This window comes from Habropoda laboriosa, unplaced genomic scaffold, assembly GCF_001263275.1.
Source record: "Habropoda laboriosa isolate 0110345459 unplaced genomic scaffold, ASM126327v1 scaffold111, whole genome shotgun sequence".
Lineage (NCBI taxonomy): Eukaryota > Metazoa > Arthropoda > Insecta > Hymenoptera > Apidae > Habropoda > Habropoda laboriosa.
Genome location: NW_017100293.1, coordinates 1,065,276 through 1,088,192, shown reverse-complemented (window position 1 = coordinate 1,088,192; position 22,917 = coordinate 1,065,276). Strand labels below are relative to the sequence as shown.

At 41.2% G+C, this 22,917-nt stretch overlaps 3 protein-coding genes across 6 annotated transcripts in view; all 3 read right to left on the bottom strand.

Annotated features, from left to right (window-relative positions):
• The window catches only part of LOC108573909 (ABC transporter G family member 23), a 42,957-nt gene extending 36,886 nt beyond the window's left edge, over positions 1-6,071 (bottom strand). For 2 of the 4 annotated variants that reach the window (XM_017936394.1, XM_017936397.1), the window contains exons 1-2: positions 5,994-6,071; positions 1,127-1,337 (exon numbers count right to left, since the gene is read on the bottom strand). In XM_017936394.1, coding sequence (XP_017791883.1) covers positions 1,127-1,218 — 92 coding nt within the window. In that variant the 5' untranslated portion in view covers positions 1,219-1,337; positions 5,994-6,071. Of the gene's footprint in view, positions 1-522; positions 937-1,126; positions 1,338-5,511; positions 5,906-5,993 lie in introns of those variants that run through there. The other 2 variants (XM_017936396.1, XM_017936399.1) reach the window with 2 other exon arrangements.
• A 3,766-nt stretch (positions 6,072-9,837) lies between these two features.
• LOC108573897 (copper homeostasis protein cutC homolog) lies at positions 9,838-10,590 on the bottom strand. The gene has a single exon (XM_017936381.1). It carries the CDS (start codon positions 10,588-10,590, stop codon positions 9,868-9,870), a length of 723 nt encoding a protein of 240 aa, XP_017791870.1. The 3' UTR covers positions 9,838-9,867.
• A 1,518-nt stretch (positions 10,591-12,108) lies between these two features.
• Positions 12,109-22,917, bottom strand: part of LOC108573827 — a 102,430-nt gene continuing 91,621 nt past the window's right edge. The window contains 5 exon segments of the mRNA XM_017936304.1: positions 12,109-12,866; positions 13,090-13,223; positions 16,834-17,100; positions 17,782-18,096; positions 21,903-22,137. Of these exon segments, the coding sequence (XP_017791793.1) occupies positions 12,683-12,866; positions 13,090-13,223; positions 16,834-17,100; positions 17,782-18,096; positions 21,903-22,137 (1,135 nt within the window). The 3' untranslated portion in view covers positions 12,109-12,682.

The following is a 22,917-nucleotide window of genomic DNA, read 5'->3' as shown; positions in this document are numbered from 1 at the left end:
CATCCCTCGAATTTTCTCAACTGGATCGCTCGTCACGAAGATACGCAGCCTTCAACTTCAAGCAAGTGGTTCGGTGTTTAATCAGTGAAAGAATTCAATGTTCCCGACGTCGATTAAATGTCCAAGGTGTGTAGAACAAGATGTGCCAAGAAGTTAGGTCTAACTTAAAAAATTGAGAAAGTTACGCGGGTTCGAAGTGTAAGGCGTCGCACAGCTACTTTAAAAACTGCTAATCTTATGAATTTTCGTACCGTAACAGAGAAGAATTGAACGCGATAGGGTAGTCCCTTTAACGAAGCAAGAATGAGTTAAATTCCAGGAAGAAAGGGAAGAAGCGGTGGATTGGAGCGCAAAACCGGAATGCAATTTACCATAAACCGGTCGTCTGTATTCAAAAGGTGGAATTGGTGGATTTCATGCATAGTGTTCCACGTTGTTGCAACAGGTTACAAAACCACACGTCGCGAAGCGCGTGTGTTTTTTTATGACGTTCAAATTACGATCGTGACGAGTAGTTCGTACCTTCTCTCCGTCTGTGTATACTTTTGAAAACGTTCTCTCTGGCAGCCTTCGCGACCGTATGGAAGAAATTATACACCGGTGGTTCGGTATCTTTGTCCTCGTCATCCTTCGAAAACATTCGTCTCTGCGTTGGCATAGGAAAATGTCTGAGTTCGGGTTTGCGCAAAAATAACATGGAAAAAAAACCTGTTCGAGCAATTCACCAGATTTCTGTTTCTACTCTGAAACTTTTTAATCGATCAATAATACCTCTTCTGTCTCTCTCTGTCGCGGAAGTAATACAGCAATTCAGTTTTTTCCTACCGTTAAATAATACCAATTTAGATACATATTTCATACACATTTTCTATCAATCCTGAGAGTGAAGATAATTGAAGAACAGAAATCAGAAGCATCGTCTCCTATGGTAACCACCTATAATGCAAGTTAAAAGAGAAGAAAGAAAAGAGAGAAATATATGTTGAATATATTGTGCATAATCATTATGGCGATTGCTATAACCGTAAGCATCGAGCAAAGAGACTGAAGCCGGTTTCACCGGTCGACGAAAGCGAGGTAAAAGTGGAAGCGGGCCCCGAAACAAATTTCAAGCGTGTTAACTCACGCGGTCAGACCGTCGCTCCAGCTGAACATCTTCTTGATCTTCTCCCTCTGCTTCGGATCGTTCTTGTCCACCATTTTGCTCGATGTCTCCATGCTAACAGGCTGAACGATTCTCCAAGATTCTCTTTGTCCCTCAACGACGATGCATCTTTTTCCTCGGCTACCTCTTCACGGAGAATTCGCCGTTGTGCAGTTGGTACGACCTCGCAGCGCTGAAAATTTCACGTCGAATATCAGCGACGATAATTAACGAGGATTGATAGATGATTTATCGTTCTACATTATTTTTAGATCTCGTGAAAGATTGTTTTCGCGTAACTCCCGATGGGAACTTGTTCATTTACAATGCAAATATTTACCGGAAAGTATTTTTATCCGGCTGTGGCGGACAGGAATTCTGCCCGATCATGGCGGATGATTTACAAAAAAGAAGAAAGAAAAAAACAACATTTCTGCGAGATCTACCGATTAAACGTGTAATACGGATGTAAATGATATGCAATTATTCCAGCAAATCAAAACACAACTCATTTCGAGTGGCCAATATGAGCACTGGACCTGTTCGGTGAAATAAAATACGCGGTGTATTCGAAAAGGTTACTTTCGTATGAGAGAAATGTGAATTAAAATTGAATCGTTCCTCCGGACAAAAAGTGTACCGATCTCTATCGTATCTCCAGAGATTCATATACATATACATATATAGGTATATACGACGTTGTTTCTCCTCGCTTTCGCGGATCTAGAAAATTCGTTTCTTCGGAGGAAGCTGTTATTCGTGACAATGACGGAAAGTGAAACCGTTTTGCAGGCTCTGTTCGCAGGAACAGAAGCGTGTGCCTTCTCGTGTCATTACGAAGAAAGCGTGGCGTGTAACAGATCTGTCTGTTAGGAACGGAAAATATCCTAAGAATAGCATTTTCCTTGGACGCTTTGTCCCTGGATAACGCGTGAAAGAAGAAGAAAAGAAGAAACACGTCAGATGTGTACTACATATGGCTATCAGAGAGACTAAATATTGCCTCTGGTCGCATGTAAATATCGGCTGGAATATTCCTCGGTTGAAATTAGTGTCAAGGAAGAGAAAAATTAATCGTCATCGTACGTGGATCGACCTTTGAGCAGACCGAGAAACGGGGGAAAAAGATGCATACGAACGAAGGATAACGAGCAACGATCAAGAAGATCACGGGTATTCTGAGAATTCCTGTGGATCAAGAGACCCTGTCGATGATGGGGGAATTTCGTCACGCTGCGCGACGATCGAGATCGACGCCGCTCGACCGCGGCTCCTCGATCCAGAAACGATGGAAATCGAGGATCGCGATTGTGTGTCGGCAAACATCTGACGCGCGCGAGTTCCTCGGCTTAATTATTAATTACAACTGTGCCTATGTCCTTAATTATTCCAGGAGATTGTTCTTCGATGCAATTCTTCGCTGAACTTAAAGCATAAAAACAGGTTCGTATTCTTGAAACCTAATTCGACCAACGTCTGATCGGAGAAACATCGTTTCACGCTTCTCTTTTTTTTCTCATTTTCTTCTCTCCACCGTGATTAGATAGTTCCTTCAACTATTCTAGTCTAGTTTAACATTCTAGCTCCTCTGTGTTACTTTTTACTTTAGTCCGTAGATCAGAGAGCCTGTAATCATAGTAGAAGGATATATTTAACTTCAGATTTAATCGAATTCAATCGACGGTTCTATTTAAAGTACCTATAGGGGAACAGATTGTCTAGTTGTTCCAATAATCGTTCTATTCTACTCTCAATCGGCGCACGCGTCGTTGACCGAGCAAAGAAAGTGGAGCTTCCGACAGCCAGACCGGAAGTGCGACGAAAATGCTCGCGGGAAGAGGTCGACGCTCGATTCGTTTAATATTCCTCTCGCTGTATCCACCTACCCGATTAATTAACTCGATTCCATCGTCATTGCTGATCTACATTGCTAATAAAAACTCTTAAAACACATGCTTGTTTGTATACTGATACCAAATATATTATAAATTGACCTCTTGACCTTCGTAAGTCTTCAACAGCCATTGAAAGAACTCTGAAATCAGTTGCTCGTTCATATACCGATACCAAATATTTTATAAATCAATTTAAAAAAAATTGATTAACCTCGTTTGATCTTCCTACGTTTCCAATAGCCACTGATAGAAGATCGTAGAGAACATCCATGTATCTTAATTAGCTGCAGCTTCTGATAGACGGACGAGTTAATTGAATCCATCGCGATTGGAATATAAACATCCCTCTGTTTCTCATGCAAATTTCACCTTGTTACTCAACCGTCGTAAATTATAATGAACCGAGTAATACGAATGATTAAGATCATCTTTATTCGTATGTGAGAGAAGGCGTAGATCTGACGATGAAATTCTTAAAGCGGCACCACTTCCTGAATATCAAGTCGGTTTCAATCTCCTGAAATCGCGAGTACAGTCGCGGTGCCGGGTCCTTTCCGCGCGAGCGCGCGTGTCCGCAATCCAAAGTGGACGATTTGTTATCAAGTCAGGTTGGCGAGCTTCGTGGGACAAAGGACGGCGAGAAGAAGCGTGGGAGTTCGAGCGAAACGGCGCAGTTCGTCGACAAATTCGTTGCGATGATTTTGTGTGTTGTAATTAGCACCTGTTAATTAAAGAGTATCGTAAGATCTCGTTGTGTAAATTGTATCTTTCGATCAGCTCGTAAGCTGGCACTAAACTTGTGGCCTTTCGGAACACTTACGCTCCCCGTTCATAAGCGTTGAGACACTGAATGTGAAACTAACCTAAATAGTCATTAAAGAATTATTAAGATTGTGAAAAGATTATTGCGTGTGAAATCTCGTGGTACAACGAGTATATATATATGTATTTGTAACGATGTATGATAATAAGTTTGGTGAAGAAATGCAATTTTAATTATATAATATTTTTTGTGTGAACGTAATACGTGTTCTAACACTTACGAAGCAAGTCTATTTTTCAAGTTATTTCCTTCAATGATATTATTTTTGTGATCGTTACCTTGGGTGAGGAGGTATGTAACGTGAATTATGATCCATATGTTTTTAATACAAAAATTGCCATTGGGGTTACGCATTGACCAGTTTGCACAGCGATTTTATGCAGTTTGTGCGTTCCTGTTATGTGAAAGTGTTGCGCGTGCGTCACACGACAAACTTTAATTGCTATTCTGCTCGTTCGATGAATTCCCTTCCGTTCCGTCTTACATAAAAGCGGTAAAAGTCGAGATTTCGTTCTCTGTTGATAGAAACAATCATCGAGCTCCAGGCTGTGCTCGAAACAGAGAGAAGAAACAGGAGGTATTGTACCGTTAGAGTAAACTTCTAGTCGGCTTTCACGACACGTGGACGAACGATATGGACGACGAAATTGTGCGATAGAAATGCATCTCTCGTGCTGCACGCGTAATCCGGATTATTCAAGCCGGATTCGAAAAATCGAAAGTGCACGTCGCCCTGGATGATCGAGATCAAGAGGCTTCCGCGACACGTTGGGAAAATATGTTTCTGGGTCGCTCGAAACTCGCCATGAGACACGGGAACATCGTAAATCACGCGACCATCCGACAGATGACTTTCACGGTTTTGAAGAGAGCTGGTCGAACCGGGCTCTGGACGAATTTCGACGAAATTTTTATGTATAAATTATACCGAAAGTAGCTTAAAAGTAAATTTTTCAATTTACGCATCCATTATTTTTAATATAAATATCATCTCGATTTACGTGCTTTTGATTTACGTAGTACGCGTTAACGCGCGAAAATCGAGGGTTAAATATGTCTGCCACGGTATGGTATCGAAGACACTTGTTGCGCCAAAAGTATCGTCCCCGGTAGGGTATTACGTAGTTCGATATGTTGGACAGATATTTTTCCGTTAAAACGTATGTTTCCTTTTGCTACTATTAAACGAAAGTGGGTCAACTATGGGGGGTTTTGCAAAACGTTACGAAAGTCTAGAAAATTTCTACGATCTATACACGAATATCCAGCCGCATGTCTGATTGTAAATTTAATACCCGTACGACTTCTCGATTGCTTCCTCGTTACACTTCCTCGACTTCACTCGTCACCTCTTCGATTTCATAAGACCGAGCACGCGTGTGCGTCGTAATACGCGTGAAATCTGTGATAGATTGCACCCACCGGGCTTTTTAATACGTTACAAAAGAAGTATGTATTACGTATATTTCAAGCCCTACGAAGAGATAATATGCTTTGTGCACAAACAATCGTAACAATGTTACGAGCATTGTCATCCATGACAGATATCGAATCTCGAACGGTAAACATCGATGCCTCGCGCGGTTCTCACGCTAAAGCTCGATGTGCAATCGCGCGACGAACTTATTTTAAAACATTGGCAAAGTTACCTCTAATCAAGACGTCCTCTCGTCCGCTTATATATACTTGAAAAAACAATCACGAAGCCACTCTGACGTACGTCAAATGAATACACGTAAGATCCTATGTATCTGTCAGACAAAATTCCCGGCGAATCTTCGATAACACATGTACGAAACGACGTTATTCGTACCTTTCAACATGTCCGCGCACACAACATAAATCAAATCGAGATTCAGCACGAAACCGCCGAGAAAAAATATCTCCTGATAAAACGTTCCGTACACTGTCACACAATAAATGATGTGAAATGATCTTCCATCCCAGGAATATTGTCAATGAAACTAACTAACATTGACGCGTCAACAAACAATCTCGTTGATGAACGTTACAAACGTAGTGACGATTCCGGACCGAGTTCGGATGTTCCGCAAGATTTTAGGTTAGATACACGGGGGGAACGGATGAACCGTCGCGAGATGAAACGAGGGAAATAGAAACGATGCTTTACCGTGCGCACTTGGACATCCACGGAGCAGGAAGTACGACACCAGAGTACACGGATGAGAACGCCCGAACCGTTTGAACGTCTTTCTCGCACTGAGAGACGAATCCGGTTGAGCAATAACGCGCAGCGCAGACACCGGCTACGCACTAACACACACTGGCTCACGCACCTTGCAGGGGTATGCGCGCGCTGTAAACACGCTCTCCGTCGGTGGACAGACCAAGAAGACATGGTCGCCGGCACAGTTGGTAACACTGCTAGTACACAGACCCCCGTCGATCCTTCGTGCCAGATTCCAACGATCGTGCGTTTTTCTTTTACTCTTTCCGCAGGTAAGAAACTCGTCGACCGATTTCACGTCCACCGATTGCGTGTCGACTTATTTGCATAGGTCTTTCAGATTACCACCGATCCTGTCCTTTAATTGAGTAATTTTATCAAGATGAAGATTTTACTGTATGCAGCGATTCAATCGTTATTGCGCGCCTTTTTAACTCGACGGTTGACGGTGAGTTTATAGACCCATTAATAGTTTCGAAAACGATTTTACAATATTGATAGATCGATTAATTATTAGTCGATCGTACCTGACGGTTATTCTGAATTACCGAAGTTTAACCAGACGTCGATAACTCCGTATGAAATTGAAATTTCGTAAGGAAAATTGGCGGGATGTTGCAACGCGTAACGTATTGCCAACCGATCGTACACTTGTCATTTTTCATAAAGGCATCGTATGCGATAAATATTTCGTTTTAATAACCCGTGAAATTTCATTTGCAAGATAAAACGAACTTTTCCAATATAACAAGATCTCTTTACCATTGCTCCTAGAAATCTTGCTAGGAATTTGATACACTTACACAACGCTCTATTCGGTCGGCAATGCGTTAATAACTGTCTCCGCCTTTCGAGGTTAGTTTTTTTCAAATTACCGTTCACCGACGCCTATGCGTTCACGTACAGTACGCAACCTGCGTTCGTGTATCTCGCGTAAGTTTGCTCCTTGACGTATACACACGTATCAAGTGGCTTTCGATTCGACAGATCCGTGGGTCTAATACACGCGCTCGGGAGCGCGTATACGCACTTTTCCTCGTGTCGCAAATCGAAAGTGCGCGGCCTGCACTCGGCCCCCCAGTGCCGTCATCTTCCGCGTGCGAGGGCCCCTTATGCATTCGGATTACGCAAACCCTCGCAATTCCAAATTGGTCGCTAAGATATTCACCACGAAATTGTTGCAACGCTTGCGACACGCATGCCTCTTAGGCGACCGGCGCGGCGTAACTGGCCACTTCCGGTCCAGTGTACAATTCCTCGCGATTTGTTCACGCGCGAAACCCTGCTATACCTACCGAGGCACTTAGTTTTTGCATTTTTTCTTCAATTATTTAGTATTCATTTCAAACGCGTGTACATACGAAGTCGTTGCTCATGAAATGACGATGTTCACACGCCGGCAGAAATTATCTGTTTTTTTGGGAGTGGAATCGTGTCGATTATCATGTGAAAAAGTAAAACCTCCGGCCTACTGCTTTAAATGCAACACTCGATGCGCTGAAAAAGTTAGATTAAGGTTATATTAAAAGCAGAAAATGGATTCTAGTGTGGTTTTCTTTCATGAATTCAAGCTGAGACTTACAGAGGCAACGTGGAATATTGATAAAGCATTTATAAAAAGGATTAAATAACAAGGCAACAATTGAAAATATGTTTCAGAAATTTATTGCATTCAAATATTCAGACTTTAATAATAATAGACTAAATTCACTTGTAATTTATTGACAGAAATGTGTCGAATCTGCTGGAACTTATTTATTAATTAATATAATTTAGTTTTGACTATCTTCTCGAGGTTCGAACTTTCATCTATGACTCCATAATAATTCTATACGTAACTACCGAACCAGTGACGAGCATTTTTATTTTCATCAATCGAACCACTCCAAATCTCTTTGTTAATGGATCAAATTGTCGTTAAAATAGCAACGTCGATTTCTCTATGATCGATTTTGTAATTCCTCGTTTAATGGTAGACCGATAATTATTTTCAACAGGCATAAGTACAGCTGTGTATAAATGACTAACGATCGGTTAGCTCTGAAAGGGAAACGATGTCGACATACAGTACACTCGAGGAAGGAAATCTCGATGATTCGACATCTTTTCTGGTCGCCCTGCGCGCATAAAGAAGGGCCTCGAGATAATTTCATCGGTTCTGAATCATCGAACAATTGTTCTCTATTCTCCGCGACACAGAATAGGCAATCTCCTCTCATGCATAATTTCCAGGCACGTAACGCAGATACCCATTTACGTACACGCATCGTCAAGCCTCCTTGCTGCAATTTCAGCGGTGAATGATAATGCTATCTCGTGATGCGCTCGCTGTGCAGACAGACGCATTTGCATTCTCGGGATATTTAAATTAATAGAGGTGTAATTGAGCTACGTGGCAAATAGTGTTGCACAAAAACCCTAACTAACGATCGTTCTAATCGCTTTCTTGTTCGAACTAATCGATCGTTTCTATCACGAAGAAAAAATAATCGTCGTTAATCTTTTTGCAAAAGCGTTAACGTTGTCAATTGTATTATCTGCAAGAGGCGTTTTTCGTCACTGGTGAAATGATGTCATCGGGAATAATTGAGCGAGCGCAAAACTTGATAAAATATACGACACGTCATCTTGTCTTGCCTATATGTACGTGTATGTAAAGTAGTGCACGCATAAGCGTCCGTCGCTATCCCCACCAATTCTTGAAAATGGGACTTCGGAGTGGACACATCTCCTCTCTTTTCTTTAGTTAAATTCGCAGAAGTCACCTCCCCACTTAAGCGTCTGCATTCGGGATCGAATTATGTGTGCACTACTGTATATCATTTCGTCGAACGACAGTGGTGTGTCAGATTTATCACCACAGATCAGTGGAATTCATTTTGCAATTTTTACTGGGAAATTAAGATCGACGTGTATAGGTTGAACTTTTTATTTCGAGGGTGAAAGGATTTGCAATTAGTTCGGTCATCTCGCAGGTATAAATATACATGTATATATGAGCTGTTTAGCCCCTTGACGTATGATTACTTTTCTTGACTGTGCATCTAAGCGTCAGCCATTTACCGTCTTAGTACAATATTTAATAAGAAAAACTGATATATTATAGATCAGTGAAATTTTGCAATCTTCAGTTTAACAAATGAAACGGAAAATTGGAATTGAAATTAATATTTCTTACCGATATAACTGTTTTTATCAGGTCTTGACCAAAATCTGTAGTACGAGTCTAACTTGTTATCATACGGCAAGGGGTTAATGCAAAAGTGGTGTAAGCGAATTTTTTGCCTATTTGATTTAACTCCACATTAATGAAAGCTCAACCTTCGTTCTGTTTCGAGCAGAAGTGGCGTGAGTGTATATTTATTAGCTTCTCGGTGGATAACAAAATAAGTAAGAATCATCTACTGGAATGCCATGGACGCTATAAAATGATAAAATAAAATGATTACACATATATCTTGATTTTCAGGGAAAAATGGTATTATTAACTCAAGGTATAACTATAAATAAGGTATATACATAAAAGAGATCTAACATTTCTTAATATTTTCCATTCCTCGTTATCCAGAAATCAACTTTTTCGACTTACACCGTTTGCGCATTAAACGACTGGTATATTAAAAAACTGACAAACATATAAATAGCAATGGTAAAAGTAGAATGTCACGTGATTATTCATCGGCAATAAATAATCTGTTACAGGGGATTTTTTTTGCCGAGAATTCCTGAACCTGTTACAAAAGAAACAGGTTCGCGATTCCTCGCCGCGTCGCGGTTATCCCCGGATTTAGAAGCACGTGTCCGCTCGCCTTGATAGTTACACCTCGTTCCTTACAATTTCCACCATTTCTTCCACCAGCTTTTTGTCGGTCATCGTGATACAAGTCTCTCTGCTCGTCCCAATTTTTACTCTGTTCCCACCGTCCGTGGTTGCCATCTTTTTCTTCGCGGACGCGTGAAACTCTTTCGCACCAGACGCGCTCTTTATCTTCAGAATATTCTCCTTTGTGATACCAGAACCGGGCATCACCGTAATTCTACCGTCGGCCTCTCGAACAAGTTCCTTTATCAATTCCAATCCATCTTCGGCGGTATCCTTCTGGCCGGAAGTGAGAACTCTCACGAATCCAAGATCGATCAAGATTTTCAAGGACTCGAGAGGATCGTCGACCTCGTCGAAGGCCCGATGAAAGGTGACCGGCAATGGTAGAGCAACGGAGAGAACCTCCTTGCAAAATTCCACGTGAATCTGGTTTTCTGACGTCAACGCGCCAAAAACGAAACCGTCGACACCGAGATTTTTGAAGATTTTCAAATCCTCCAGCATGATCTCCATCTCGTCTATCGTGTACACGAAGTTTCCGGAACGTGCTCGTAGCATAGCGTAGATTGGTACCGTTGAGAGTCTTTTGATTTTTTTCAAAAAACCGAAACTGGGGGTTAAACCGCCCTCCGAGAGGGCCGAGCATACTTCGAGTCTATTTGCACCGCCCTCGATAGCGTTTCTAGCTGATTCTACGGAATCGATGCAGATTTCCATCTGAAACGTTTAGTGTATTACATAGGGATATTTGTAGAGTAAAGTTATTTGAACAATTCTGGTGGAAACTTACTGTAGGTTTGAATGCGTTGCCAATTTCCCGCGGGAAAGCGGGGCGAGAAATGTCACTAGACGTTTGTCACTAGGAACGAGCGAAACAGACGCGTTATCGATGACAGGAGATGTCGTGTGTTTAAAACGGCTTTGCAACGAGGAACTACGAGAGACTGATGTCGAAATTTAAGTAAATTTTCAGAGTATATAGTCTGGTGATAATTGACACTGAATGAATTTGAATAAATTAAAGGAAACGCACTGTAAGATGTGTAAAAAATACGCGTGAACACTGGTGATGCGTTGCCGACGCGATTACTTCGCCATCTGTTGAGAAGTATTGAGTTTATCTGTGAAACTCACTGTAGATAAGAAAAAATTATCGTAGAGTTGTTGAATTTTTTTTTTATATGATTTAATCAATAAAGGAATAAATGGAATAATCAATAAAGGAACGCGAGGATATGTATTGTTAATAAAAGAATTCATCAGTGTTGGAATAAACGTACCGAATATATAAGGAGTAACATGGTTAATAATATTTCACGGTGAAGTTGGCATAATTATAACTTTAAGTATATTTATAATATTAAAATTGTTAATAAGCTGTATTTTGCAATGAATTCAATTTATATAGTTAATATAGAAGCGTATAATTCTGAAATTAAACGTAGTTTGTGCAGGTAGTATACTCGTCCACGTAAAGTACTTATAATAAACATCCCAATTACAAGGCGACCTTGGCTAAGTGAGCAAAGTGCTTGATTGCTAATCTGGAGGTCTCGGGTTCGAGCCCCTCCTTTTCAATCGAATTTTTCACTTGGATATTAATTCTAAAAATTGTCTAAGTAGGTTAGTTGTTCGTTTTTCTTCAAAAATTGGCGTCACCAGTCAAAAGATGGTAATTTAAAAAAAATTCTGAAGGAACCATTGACTTTCCCAAAGCATTTTAAAAGATAGTTTTCCATTAACTTTAATAAATTTCCCGGACATGCGTTAGTCTTCTTAAGATTTCTCTCTATCTGAATTATAACATAGAGTTACTCCAAAATTCTTTGAACTTGGAAATCTTCACTTTCTTTCTCCGAAGTAGTTTAGACAATGATTATTTCGCTTGTACGATGGCTAGCAAAGTACTCTCAGTAGTTAGAAAAAGGAATTCCAAGTTTCCTTCGATCTTAAACGAACACATTACAAAGAAGAGAGAGAAACGCAAGTTCACATGGATTCCAGGGATAACGAGGGAATGAAAAATAAAAAAAATCAGTACTGAAAGAAGCCACCATTCCTCCTCAAAATACCTTCGAAGTTGAATTCTGAATATTGAAGTTCCAAAAATTCCTCTTAAAAAATACCTCCAAAGCTGAATTGCAAAAAACCCCTGAAAACTGGAAAAGGAATCAAATTCAAAGACAAAAAGAGGTGAATGAAAAGAAACACTCAGCCAGTTTCTATAAAGGGCATTGGCAAAATAGGGGTTCTAGGAGAAAAAGGTGTCTAAAAAATAAAATACTTAAAATGACAGCAAAAGGGACGAAGAGGGGGAACGAGGAATTTTTTAATTAATCATCGCAGTCCGGGAGGGGAAAGACAAGTCCCGTCGCGGGAAAGAAGTCTCTTTTTTTCTCGTTCGATATATAATAATTAATAACATGGTCAACGCGCGATATCAGTCACAGAAATGTCGCGAGGAGGAGTAAGTTAGTAGGAAGAGGGGGAAGTTTAAAAACGATTCGCGATCGATTCGCAAACAGGCCCCGAAGATCGTTCTTTGGAGAACTAGAAGAGTATCCACAATTTTCTCTTTTTCTCGTTTTTCTTATTCTCTTTTTCCTCAACAGCCCCCGACGACCGGTGCTCAATCGAAGGAACTCTGTTCCTCGTCGGTTGACGCGCAGTTTTACAGCCGACCGGGGGCGTACTTTCGTCGTCGTTGTTTGCTTTTCTCCTTTTCTCACACCTTCTCATTTTTACCATTTCGTTACTCCTACCTTCTTTCTCTCGTCTAATTACAATAACATTCGCGATTCGCGGGAAATCAGAGATCGCCGTTCGACACGGCGATCGGCGACGGACTCGTCGGATTGCTCGAGCTGGTCGTCCACTTGTTCTTGTGTGGATCCACGCCGAAACCCTCGTCGTAGTTTCCCCGCGTGATGAACAGCTGTTTGAAATGCGGGATGCAGTAGAGTTTACCATTGTTTAAGGTGAACGTGTCCATCCTGCGTAGGGAAATATCATTGTCAATACACACATGTCCTCTTATCTTTTCTGTTTTTTTTTTCTTTTTTTTTTGGTTTCTTTTTTACGGTGGAGATATATATATAATCATTTTTGTTCCATCGGTGCTGTAGAAAAAAAGATCGAAAGAAAATAAAAGAAAGGGAGAGAACACAATCTCGAGTAGAGGAGATAGAGATAGAGAGTGAGAGGAGGCTACGTTACCTTAGCACACAATTGCACTGCAGACACCGGAAGCACTGTTTGTGAAATATTTTGTTATTTGTCTCCACCTTTTCTAGGGGGTACACTTTCTTTTCGCAGCTCTCGCACACGTCCGTACAGCTCGCCTGAATCTCCTGCGTCGTTTTCGAAAGATTTGGAAGAAAGCAAAATAAGACGGTGAACAAAAAAGTGCCGGTTGAAAAAAAAATAAAAGGTGTGATGGTTTTTCATATGAGAGAGAGAGAAATAGATAACAGATGGAATATGTGCAACGTGATTCGTTATTTCGTGTTTCAGATTCCAAGTGATATAGGCCAATTTTTCCTACGTATCGTCGAGAGAAATAGAAAGAGACAGAAAGACAGAGGACAGAGAGATGAAACTGAAGAAAGGGGTTTGACGATAGGGATGCGACACTGCACTGCTGTTTTTCCTCCTTTCGATTTTCCTAGCACACGCCCAATTTTCACAACCATTCGCACGTGTTTGATGTATATATATATATAATCGTCATGTCTTCTTTCTTTTTTTTTTCTTTTCGTCAGGATGATACCCTTTTTTATTTATCGTATGCAATATGCTCGTAATAAATTGTTACACTTGAGATAGGTAAAAGGTAAAGTACAAGAATATCATACGTCGCTAAAAATTATACAATCCAAGACGCAATGAAAAGTCTACTAGTGTAAAATCGTATCGCGGTTATTAGTAGGCCGTGGTAATCAAAAGCGATTCGATCGATTCAACTAAATAAAATTCGCTGGCAGACGCAAATGTTTTCTCTTTCGCTGATTTCTTTTTAACAACAAACAATCGCGTGTTTCTTTATCCTTTCTTTCGCGTTATACGTTCGACTACGACGACGACGACGATGAAAACAACGTTTCCCCTTAAAAATTATTGCACTTAATTCCATCGCGTCGATGAGAAGAAAAGCTCTTTGATCGGTGACGAATGCCTATCGATTAATACAAAAAACATTACCAAATCCTGTTAAGAATATACATATCGTATAACTGTACCATTGTTCGACCTCGTGGCTTTTCTCACGTTTAACTTGTTAATCGTTTATCATATTCTACCGTGACGATCGCGAGAGGCAACGAACCAGGGATTACAGGACACGTCGAGCACGGAAAACGAAATACAGTGGACTCCCTCTTATCCGGCTCCACCAGTTTCTGTAGAAATAGATCGTGATTTTTCTACGGCAGCAATGGACTTCGACGTAAGGCAATCGATACCGTTGCACGAAGTTCATTATTGATTTCTTTGTATAAATAAATGTTCAATAAAAGGTTGTAAATAAAATAATAAATACTATATTTTTTATTTTATTTACAATCTATAAGTGATATCGTCGGATTAACCGGCTGTTCGTTTGTCCGGCCCCATACGGGCCGATTAATGGGGAGTCTACTGTATTTGGCGGTTGATAAGAGAAAAATTCATCGATTTGGTGAAAATTGAAATTCGTTGCTGTAGCGTATTCGACCGCCGTTTCTTCTTTCTTTTCTATCGAGATCGAGTGCTCGACGTGTCCACGTTCCACGTGCTACACAGAAAAATTTTTCTAACAGAGTTTCACGCTAAAGTTACGTCGACAGAGGAGAGAAGATCTCCGCGACACAGACAGATTCAGTATCAGCGACGAGGCATCGAGTGCCGAAACGAGGCTTAAATTTCCCTGCTAGGCGCATTCCTACACTAAGAAACAATTTGTACTACTATAGTGTTGCTCTGAGAAAGATCCACGAGAAAGAAAAATTGCCAAATTCACTTCAACAATGGCAGTATCCGTATCTTCTCTGTCTGCGTTGTTAAGATCCCCGTCTTTTGGCTAAAATTTTCTACTTCGTCGAACGTCAATGCAAAACCGAATCGTTCGTAAAGAATACGCGACAAGAGAGGAAAGAACCTGAAATCTTGTTTAACTGGAAGCCCTGAACAATGTAAAATCGAGCCGAAGAAACTTGATGGATTACACAAGAAAGTGGTTATCGGTGATAAATTCCTAGCTAAAAAGTGTTACACTTAGAATTGACGAGGTTGTTTTCTCCTTTAAGCGTGTCGCAAAAATTTCACAGTCTTCGCGCAGCTCGAAGAAAATAAAACACAGGGATCCCCGTCGTTGCCTTCAAAATACTCGTCGAATCTTCTCACCGATTCGTACCAAAAAATCGCAGTACCATTGTTTACCGAAGAAAAAACATACACTATATGTATATACTCGTTTACGTATTTTTACGTTGTGTGTCTGTGTGTGTCTGTGTGTACGTGTTCCTTTTTTTCCTGTGTGTGTATGTTCGCGCGTGTCCTCTAATTCTATTCAGTCCTCTTCGTCCTCAGGCCGTCCGTGGTCCTCTCGTGGTCCATCGGATGCGCCGCGGCGATCCTCCGCTTCCGGTTGCCCCTTACTGTTCGCGTTCAACAAGAGAATCAGATCACTGGATCGTGTGGTCGAGAATCGAGGGAAAGCTGCTTGGCCAACGCTCTTTCTTTTTTTTTTTTTTTTTTACTTTTTTTTCAGGCGTCAATCTCAAGACCAAAATGCGAGACAATCGGCACACACGTCACAGGTATCACGCTAACTAGTCATGCTCTGTGTGCAACTCGTGTGAGTAGTACGGTTATTTCATTCTCGGAGAGGGATAAATGTTACGCTTTTTTTTTTTTTTACTTTTTTTTCTCGGCCCAGTCTCGAGGTCCAGTCTCTGTTTCCTCTTTGTGGTGGCTCGCGTTAGTTCACACAGCTACTGATTAATCGAAACTGAAATTCTTCGTACCTCGTGCACGGCCAAAAAGTTTTTAAACAGATCGTGATAAGTTTGACGCGTTCAGGACATAATCGTGGCTCATTTTGTCACCAAAATGATGGCGAAAGAGACGGAGTGGATTGTGCATCAGCGTATTTTCAGGTTACATAGTTCAAAATGAAGTGACAACGATAATACACATTTCTGTGACAAGAAACTCTGAAGTCGTCCTGAACGCGTCAAGCTTCGATTTTTCTTTTTTTCTGATAATTCGGAGATTCTCTTTCTGGCCGTGCATCTGGAAACTCGCAGATTGTAACACATAAGATTGCGTGCATACGAGTACAAAGATCCACTCGACGTAACACGTCACAGAAATGAAAGCAACTATAGGTGAAAAAAAAAAAAACTAAAAAATAAATGGCATTACGCTCCTGCCGTCGCAGGACAAAGTATATAAGTTACATCGTGCTTGAATACACAAGAGGATCGATACACTTTGCGCATGTACATTCTTCAAGATAGATAGAGATAGAGAAATTAAACAAAGAAAAAGAAGGAACAATTAATAGTACCAAGGGACACTGTACAAAATCAGGTAGCATAAATGAATCGTTAAAAAATACACACACCATGCTAGAGAGAAACGAGCCACGCTTCACACCGATCGAAACAACGAGAGGAACAACACACTCACAGAGGTGGGGAAAAAAATGAAGGAGAGAGAGAGAGAGAAAAGAAGATCGTCTCTATCGTACAATGCAGTGCGAAGAAAATGGAAACCAAACATGGATGTTTTCGACAGAGCGTAAAAAAATTGGAAAAGATTGAAAAAAAAAAAAGAAAAAACAACGTAGGGAGAGCGAACAAAATTCGTCGAGTTTGTCATTCACAAGTTCGTGGATGAATGAACACAGCTCGGAAGGAATGAACGGTGGATGAATGGAGGATGAAAACACGGAGAAGTTTCCTACGAAAGAGTACTCACCACGAATCGATTGACTTTGACCTTCGGTGTGCGTGGCGATTCGTTCGTTTGCGAGCCCAGAGACTCGAAACGGGCTCTGAGACTACTCGCTGACTCTATGCTTAGCTGCTGATCGCCGGTATTCTGAGCAGCGATTTCCATCTCTGCGATATGCTGACTGCTCGACGACGTCGTCTTCGCGTCTGTCTCCTCCCAGTGCTCGAATTTCGCGCACAAAGTCTTCGCGCGCGCTGCGTTTTGCGCCTGCTTCAAGAACTCGTCCTCTACCTGAAAACACAGTGTTCGATACATTCTCTTGCAATTTTTTTCGAAATTTTCCTCTATTTTCAAACGGTAGAAATATGCAAAATTCTCTGTGCACGTTCTCGTCTGTAAATATTAGAACACACCTGTTGCATTTTTGTTTATTTAACGTACCACGATTTATCAAACACCTTGTACATTAGCAAAAATCTGGCAATTTTTACAAAATTTTCCTACACTTTTGAAAGGTAGAAATATGGAAAATTCTCTGTGAAAATTCACCGGTTGCATTTTTGTTTATTTAACGTACCACGATTTTAGAAACACCTCGTATAGTAGTAAAATTCTGGCTACACAGTGTGGAATGATTTGCTTTCCAATTGTACATGTCCGTGTATTAAAAAAAATTTTTTTCCAGATTTTTGACGACTGTCATCCGTGTTCGTAGCGAGCTTTCTTTCCGCCTCGTACGTTGATTAGGTGCTCCAGTATTTATAGACAAGGTGAGAATTTATTCAGACGCCCCTGCGCAGAGACAGGTGTCGTTCATCTGCATATCGGCCCACAGGTAACCTTCCGGAGCGTTTCTCATGCATATTCATAGAGAATCCTCTCGAGGTCCCGGACACCTTGTCTCGATGTTAATAAACGCTACCATTTTTTTACACACCGATGGAACAATAAGCCCCGCCGACGTCTACGAACCTTATCAGAAGCCCTCACGTAGTTAGGATCCCTTTCCTCGCCGCTCTCTGCCTCCTCGGATTCCTCTCCTTCTTCGTCCTCTTCCTCTTCGGAGTCCGAGGCGGTTGGTTTCGCGTATTTATCCTCCGGAGGAGGCGTGAAACGTTTCAACGGCTTTGGACCGTTTGGAACTTCCTTCTTGCACGCGTTCTCCTCCATCTGCCGGAAAATCGATAACATTTTCCTGGCAGTGTCTGTGTGCACCACTTCGTTCACCCTATCGTCTGCTCTGACCACGTCTGGATCACGGTATATCTCGCGTTCGGGGGAATCCATCTGTAAAATAACGTCAAATTTCCCGATCAGCATATCCTCCTAACAACAGACGTGTTAAAAGAGTCGAACGAGTTAACGCTCCAATATAATTCAACAACGGAACATCCACCTGAAGCGTGAAAACCTGAGACCAGGCAGGAAATCGAAGGGAATGAAAGGTACTGTGTACGCCTTTCCACGAATCTCCGCACACCTCTGAGTCAGCACGAATAACTTTTATGCGTGTGCAGCGTCTCCGTTGAATTTCTACCTGAACAGCAGGTAGAGACGCCAAGACGCGATGACAATGCAGAATCGTCCCTACAACCACGGACCCCAGAGACTCGTCCTTACCTGTTCACGATTCGCGGAGGAGACACACGTTAGGGACGTACACGCGCATACACGTACACGACTAGCTGGCTCGACGTGAAAATTCCCAACGAACACTGAATATAACGTCGGATGGAAGAAAATATTGTCGAAACACCCACGTCGTATACAGACGTCGAGCCTACTACCCACGGATCAAAAATGAACGGTAGTGGGTTTCACTCCGTTACGATCGGAGATTTATAGGTTCTAGCTGGGGAGAAAGCTAATTAGTTCGAGTTGCCCCGCTAGAATCTTTATTAACGACGTCTCGCCACGTTTTTATTTAAACAGAGACCGAGCAGCTGATTTATTCCGCCTTTCTGTTCCGTTCATTTATTACACGCACGCGAGATAACGTGTACAATGGCGACAATTAAGGTGTTGTTTTTATTATTTTATCTCGGAGATACGGAGAAGATTAAACAACACGGCGACGATATAAACTGAAACGACACACGAAGGATAATTTGTAAGGTTTACTTTTTCCCGTCGTTCGATCATTCGATTTGAATAACTGCGAGGAAGGGAGGAAAAATGGAAAGAAAGTTTTTCTCCATCTCGGACGATCGATAACATCGGTTGAAAGGAAAGCGTTATGCATATGCATTCGTACGTCAAGTATATCGACAATGTTGTGCGTATATACCGTTATTCTGAAACGGTTTCGAGAAAGCGGGCAATTTTCTACGCCGATTATATACATTTTTTCGATATTTCACGGTGGCGGTCAACCGAACACCGGCAATTTGACCAGCGAGCCTTGTGCAGCCGGCACTGGACACCATGTTCGTTGCAGTTCAACGCACGGAAACTCGTGGAAAATTCGCGAAAAAAAGAAGGAAAATATCACCGTCTCACAATTTCCATCGATCACTGTACACTTTCATAAATCACAATTAACCACCGACGAGACAGAAGCTCGATTCGTCCAAGGAAATAATAATCTATCCTTCGTTCTCGACGTTCTCGGATCTCTCAAGACGCTCCTTAAAATCGAACCACGGTAGAGAAGTAACGAACGCCTAGCCAAGCCTCGAATTTTCATCGAGAAGTGTCTTCTCATAGTCGACGCGAGAAAAACCGTATATTTCTGCATCCTCTACTACCCACCATCGGCGAGACACGCAAGATTCTATATTCTACTCACTTTATTATCTCCTCGGGCGTTCTCGCTGATGAACGGTGTGTGCACCGACGAATATCCAGCGTGCAGCCCAGCCAGCCAGCGAGCGAAACCGCACTGTACTGATATCTCACAGAGCGAAAAAGAAAAGGAGGAAAAAATTTCGAGGGAAATGGACGGGAAGAGACGCGAAGAGAGGAGAAAAAGGAGAGACGGCCGTCACGAGGGAGCCTTTTGTTTCGTTGGCCCCGGCAAACTCCGAACTGGCAGCAGCGTGTCGGCTGGTTGCTATGCCGTTCACACGATGAGGAGGACGAGACGCACAGCCACACACCGCTCTTACTGTGTTCCCCCTTCGTGAGTTACTGGGAGAGGGCCAGCCACACGGTGGTGTGTCCTCCTCTCTCGCCTCTCTCTTCTCTCTCTCTCTCTCTCTCTCTCTCTCCTCGCGAATGGAAGGATGTAGGAATACTAACGGTAAAAGTATGGCTGCTGACCACTCGACGGGGGTTCAAGGACAGCCCGTGGAAACCTGTGCGCGCGCGCACAACGCCAGACGAGCTTTCACGAGCTTCTTTCTCTGTTCCACGGGGTGGGTGAGGTGCTTTAACCTGTTAACTCCGGGAAGACGAGTTAACTCGTCGTTCGATCGATCAGCGTTTAAAACAAGGCGTTTCGTCTGGTTTTGTTCGCCGATGCCTTGAGCTTTTTAATTGCGTCGTTAATTGGGTTTATCTGTTGTACCGGGAAATGTAATTTGTCTACTTTTGTGGGGGAAAATTGAGGAAAAATGGAAGGCAGTTAGCTACTTTGTTTCGCTTGTTGGCACAGTTGGGAGGTAGATTGATTTACTAGGTTTTTCGATGTTCTGCACATGCCGGGGCTTAATTTTTCGGAAATGTAAGGAATTTTAGTTTTGGGTGACGTTTAGTTTATAGTAAATTTAATGGATTTTAACGGAGGTAGGTAATTTGGCTTCTGCGTGTCTCTAATGTGAATATGTAATATTTTATTTTTTAGTATAGGCGTATTATTTATTCTTGATAAATAAACTATTTTTTTGTAAATATTTGTGAACCAGTAAATAGTTAACTCGTCTTCTCCAGTTAACAGGTCAATTAATCTTTAATTCAATATACAAGACTTGCATCTGCATGGAGGAAAGCAAATTTACTGGGTGAGGCTTTTTCTGTGTTTTAACACAATTAAGAAGCAAAATTTCTCGGTGACGTTCCATTTTACCAAATGTTTTCAGTTTCTTTCTTTTTTCGTAGAATGTGAAATAATGTCCGATGGGGTGGGTCACTGGATGACCCACGGTGGGTCACGTCGGTGAATAAGAGCACCACTCGATGACCCATCGGTGAGTCACACTCTCCTAAAAAGATTCAATTTCTCCCTAAAGGACGAACCCAGCTAACAGGTTAATTCGTCTCACACAGGTTGATTTACTATAAAAAATTTAGCGAAGACTATGGGGTATAATGTTTTTCTTCGTGAAAATTTGAAGATTCCTCGCTACGACTGGAGTTTCGAGATTTTCGCGTTTGATTGTTTCAATTGTTTATCGAGGCTGCCAGCTTCGATAACGATCGACGTGTTTTCGGAATCCTGATCGAGCTAACTGCAATACTGGTGAAACATCGGATATCAGAAATTATTGGGCGCGGCTCAGGCCTGGAAGCTTCGTTCGATAAAATCGTCGACGATGGTAAATGTATAAATTACAGTTGAATTGTGACAGTTTCTAACAGGACGAGTTCGATAGGCGATATCGAATTTTCAAGAAACTTTCGTTAGCAAATGTTTTTTTCGTAAGATGTTGGACTATCTTACGTCGATAAATAGTTGACTTGGAATTACCGCGTTATCTTTTGGGAAAGTGTTTCGAAATTGCCCGAACGGAATGCAATGTTTATGATAATTCTTATCGCTGGATTTCGATAACCGCGACATGGGAAGAAATGACTCACGCTCGAAAATGATTCAGGTGATTCAGGAGAGGAAATTGGTGTTGTTAAAAGATATACCGACAAGTGGATGATCCATGCAGTAAGAATTCAAAATCAACCACGAGGTAAATCATGCGATAAATAAACGTCAAATATGTACAAAAAAAAAAATTGCACACCAAAGTTACGTTATTGAAAGTCAAATTAAATTGTAAATTCGTTCAATTCAATGGTTACAACGGGAATTAGTTTGACGAGAATTAAACTGGCACACGCATGAAAATTTCTATTATTAATTGATTTCGTGGTCGTTACGATACTAAATTGCATTCGTCAATTAAGTAACACACACTCTGCACTCGAGAAAAACCTCGAACCTTTAGTTGACCATCGCGAGGAGGAGTGATTCGAAATTGCTTCCGCTGTTTCTCCGGCTCCTTGTACGACTCGAAAAATTTGAATTTATTCGAAATGTCCGAGGTCTCGACTTGGACCTCCTCGGTGGTGTCCGAGCTGCGCACCACGTCGTCGGACACTTGCCGCCCCATGAATGCCTTCGTTTGCACAGGTTACACAGTTTTTTTTCAGTCAAATGGCGTATAAATTTCTGCACTTTGCAGTGGTTCGGTAAAAAAATAAACAATTTCGCTTTCTAACAAGATACAGTGTCAAAAATTGGATCTCACTCCTTTCATCTATTTCTTTAAAATATGAAAGTTGAACCCCGTCTCTAAGCCCACGATGAGCTCAGTTCTTGTGCAATTTAAAAAAAATTAAAGGCAGTGATTCGCTAAAAAATGAACAATACTTCTTTCTAACAAAATTTGGACTTTTATTCCTTTCAACTATTTCTCCTAAAACGTGAAAAATCGAACCCAATCTCTAATCCCATAAAAAGCTAAAAAATTGTGGAAGTTTCTTTAAAAATTAAATACAGTGATTCGCTAAAAAGTGAACAATACTTCTTTATATCAAAATTTCAACTCTTATTCCTTTGAACTATTTCTCCTAAAACATGAAAATTCGATGAGCTCAAAAATCGTGTAAATTAAAAAAAAATCAAATACTGTGATCCACTAAAAAATGGACAATACTTCTCTCTATAAAAATACAATATTAAAATACTCTTATTCCTTTGAATTATATCTCCCAAAATATGAAAAATTGAACCCAATCTCTAACCCCGCAATAATCTCAAAAATCAAATACAGTGATTCCCTAGAAAATGAACAAAACTTCTTTCTATCAAACCATAGTATCAAAAATTGTACACTTTGGTACAATAAGTATCACAACTAACACACCTCTCCGATATTTCTCCGAAAACGTAAAAAAATCGATTCCCTATTCCACGACAATCTGAAAAAATCGCATGAAAATGATCGGAACTTA

Coding starts and splice junctions, on each gene's coding strand:
- LOC108573897 (XM_017936381.1), bottom strand. CDS start 10,590: ATGGAAATCTGCATCGATTCCGTAGAATCAGCTAGAAACGCTATCGAG.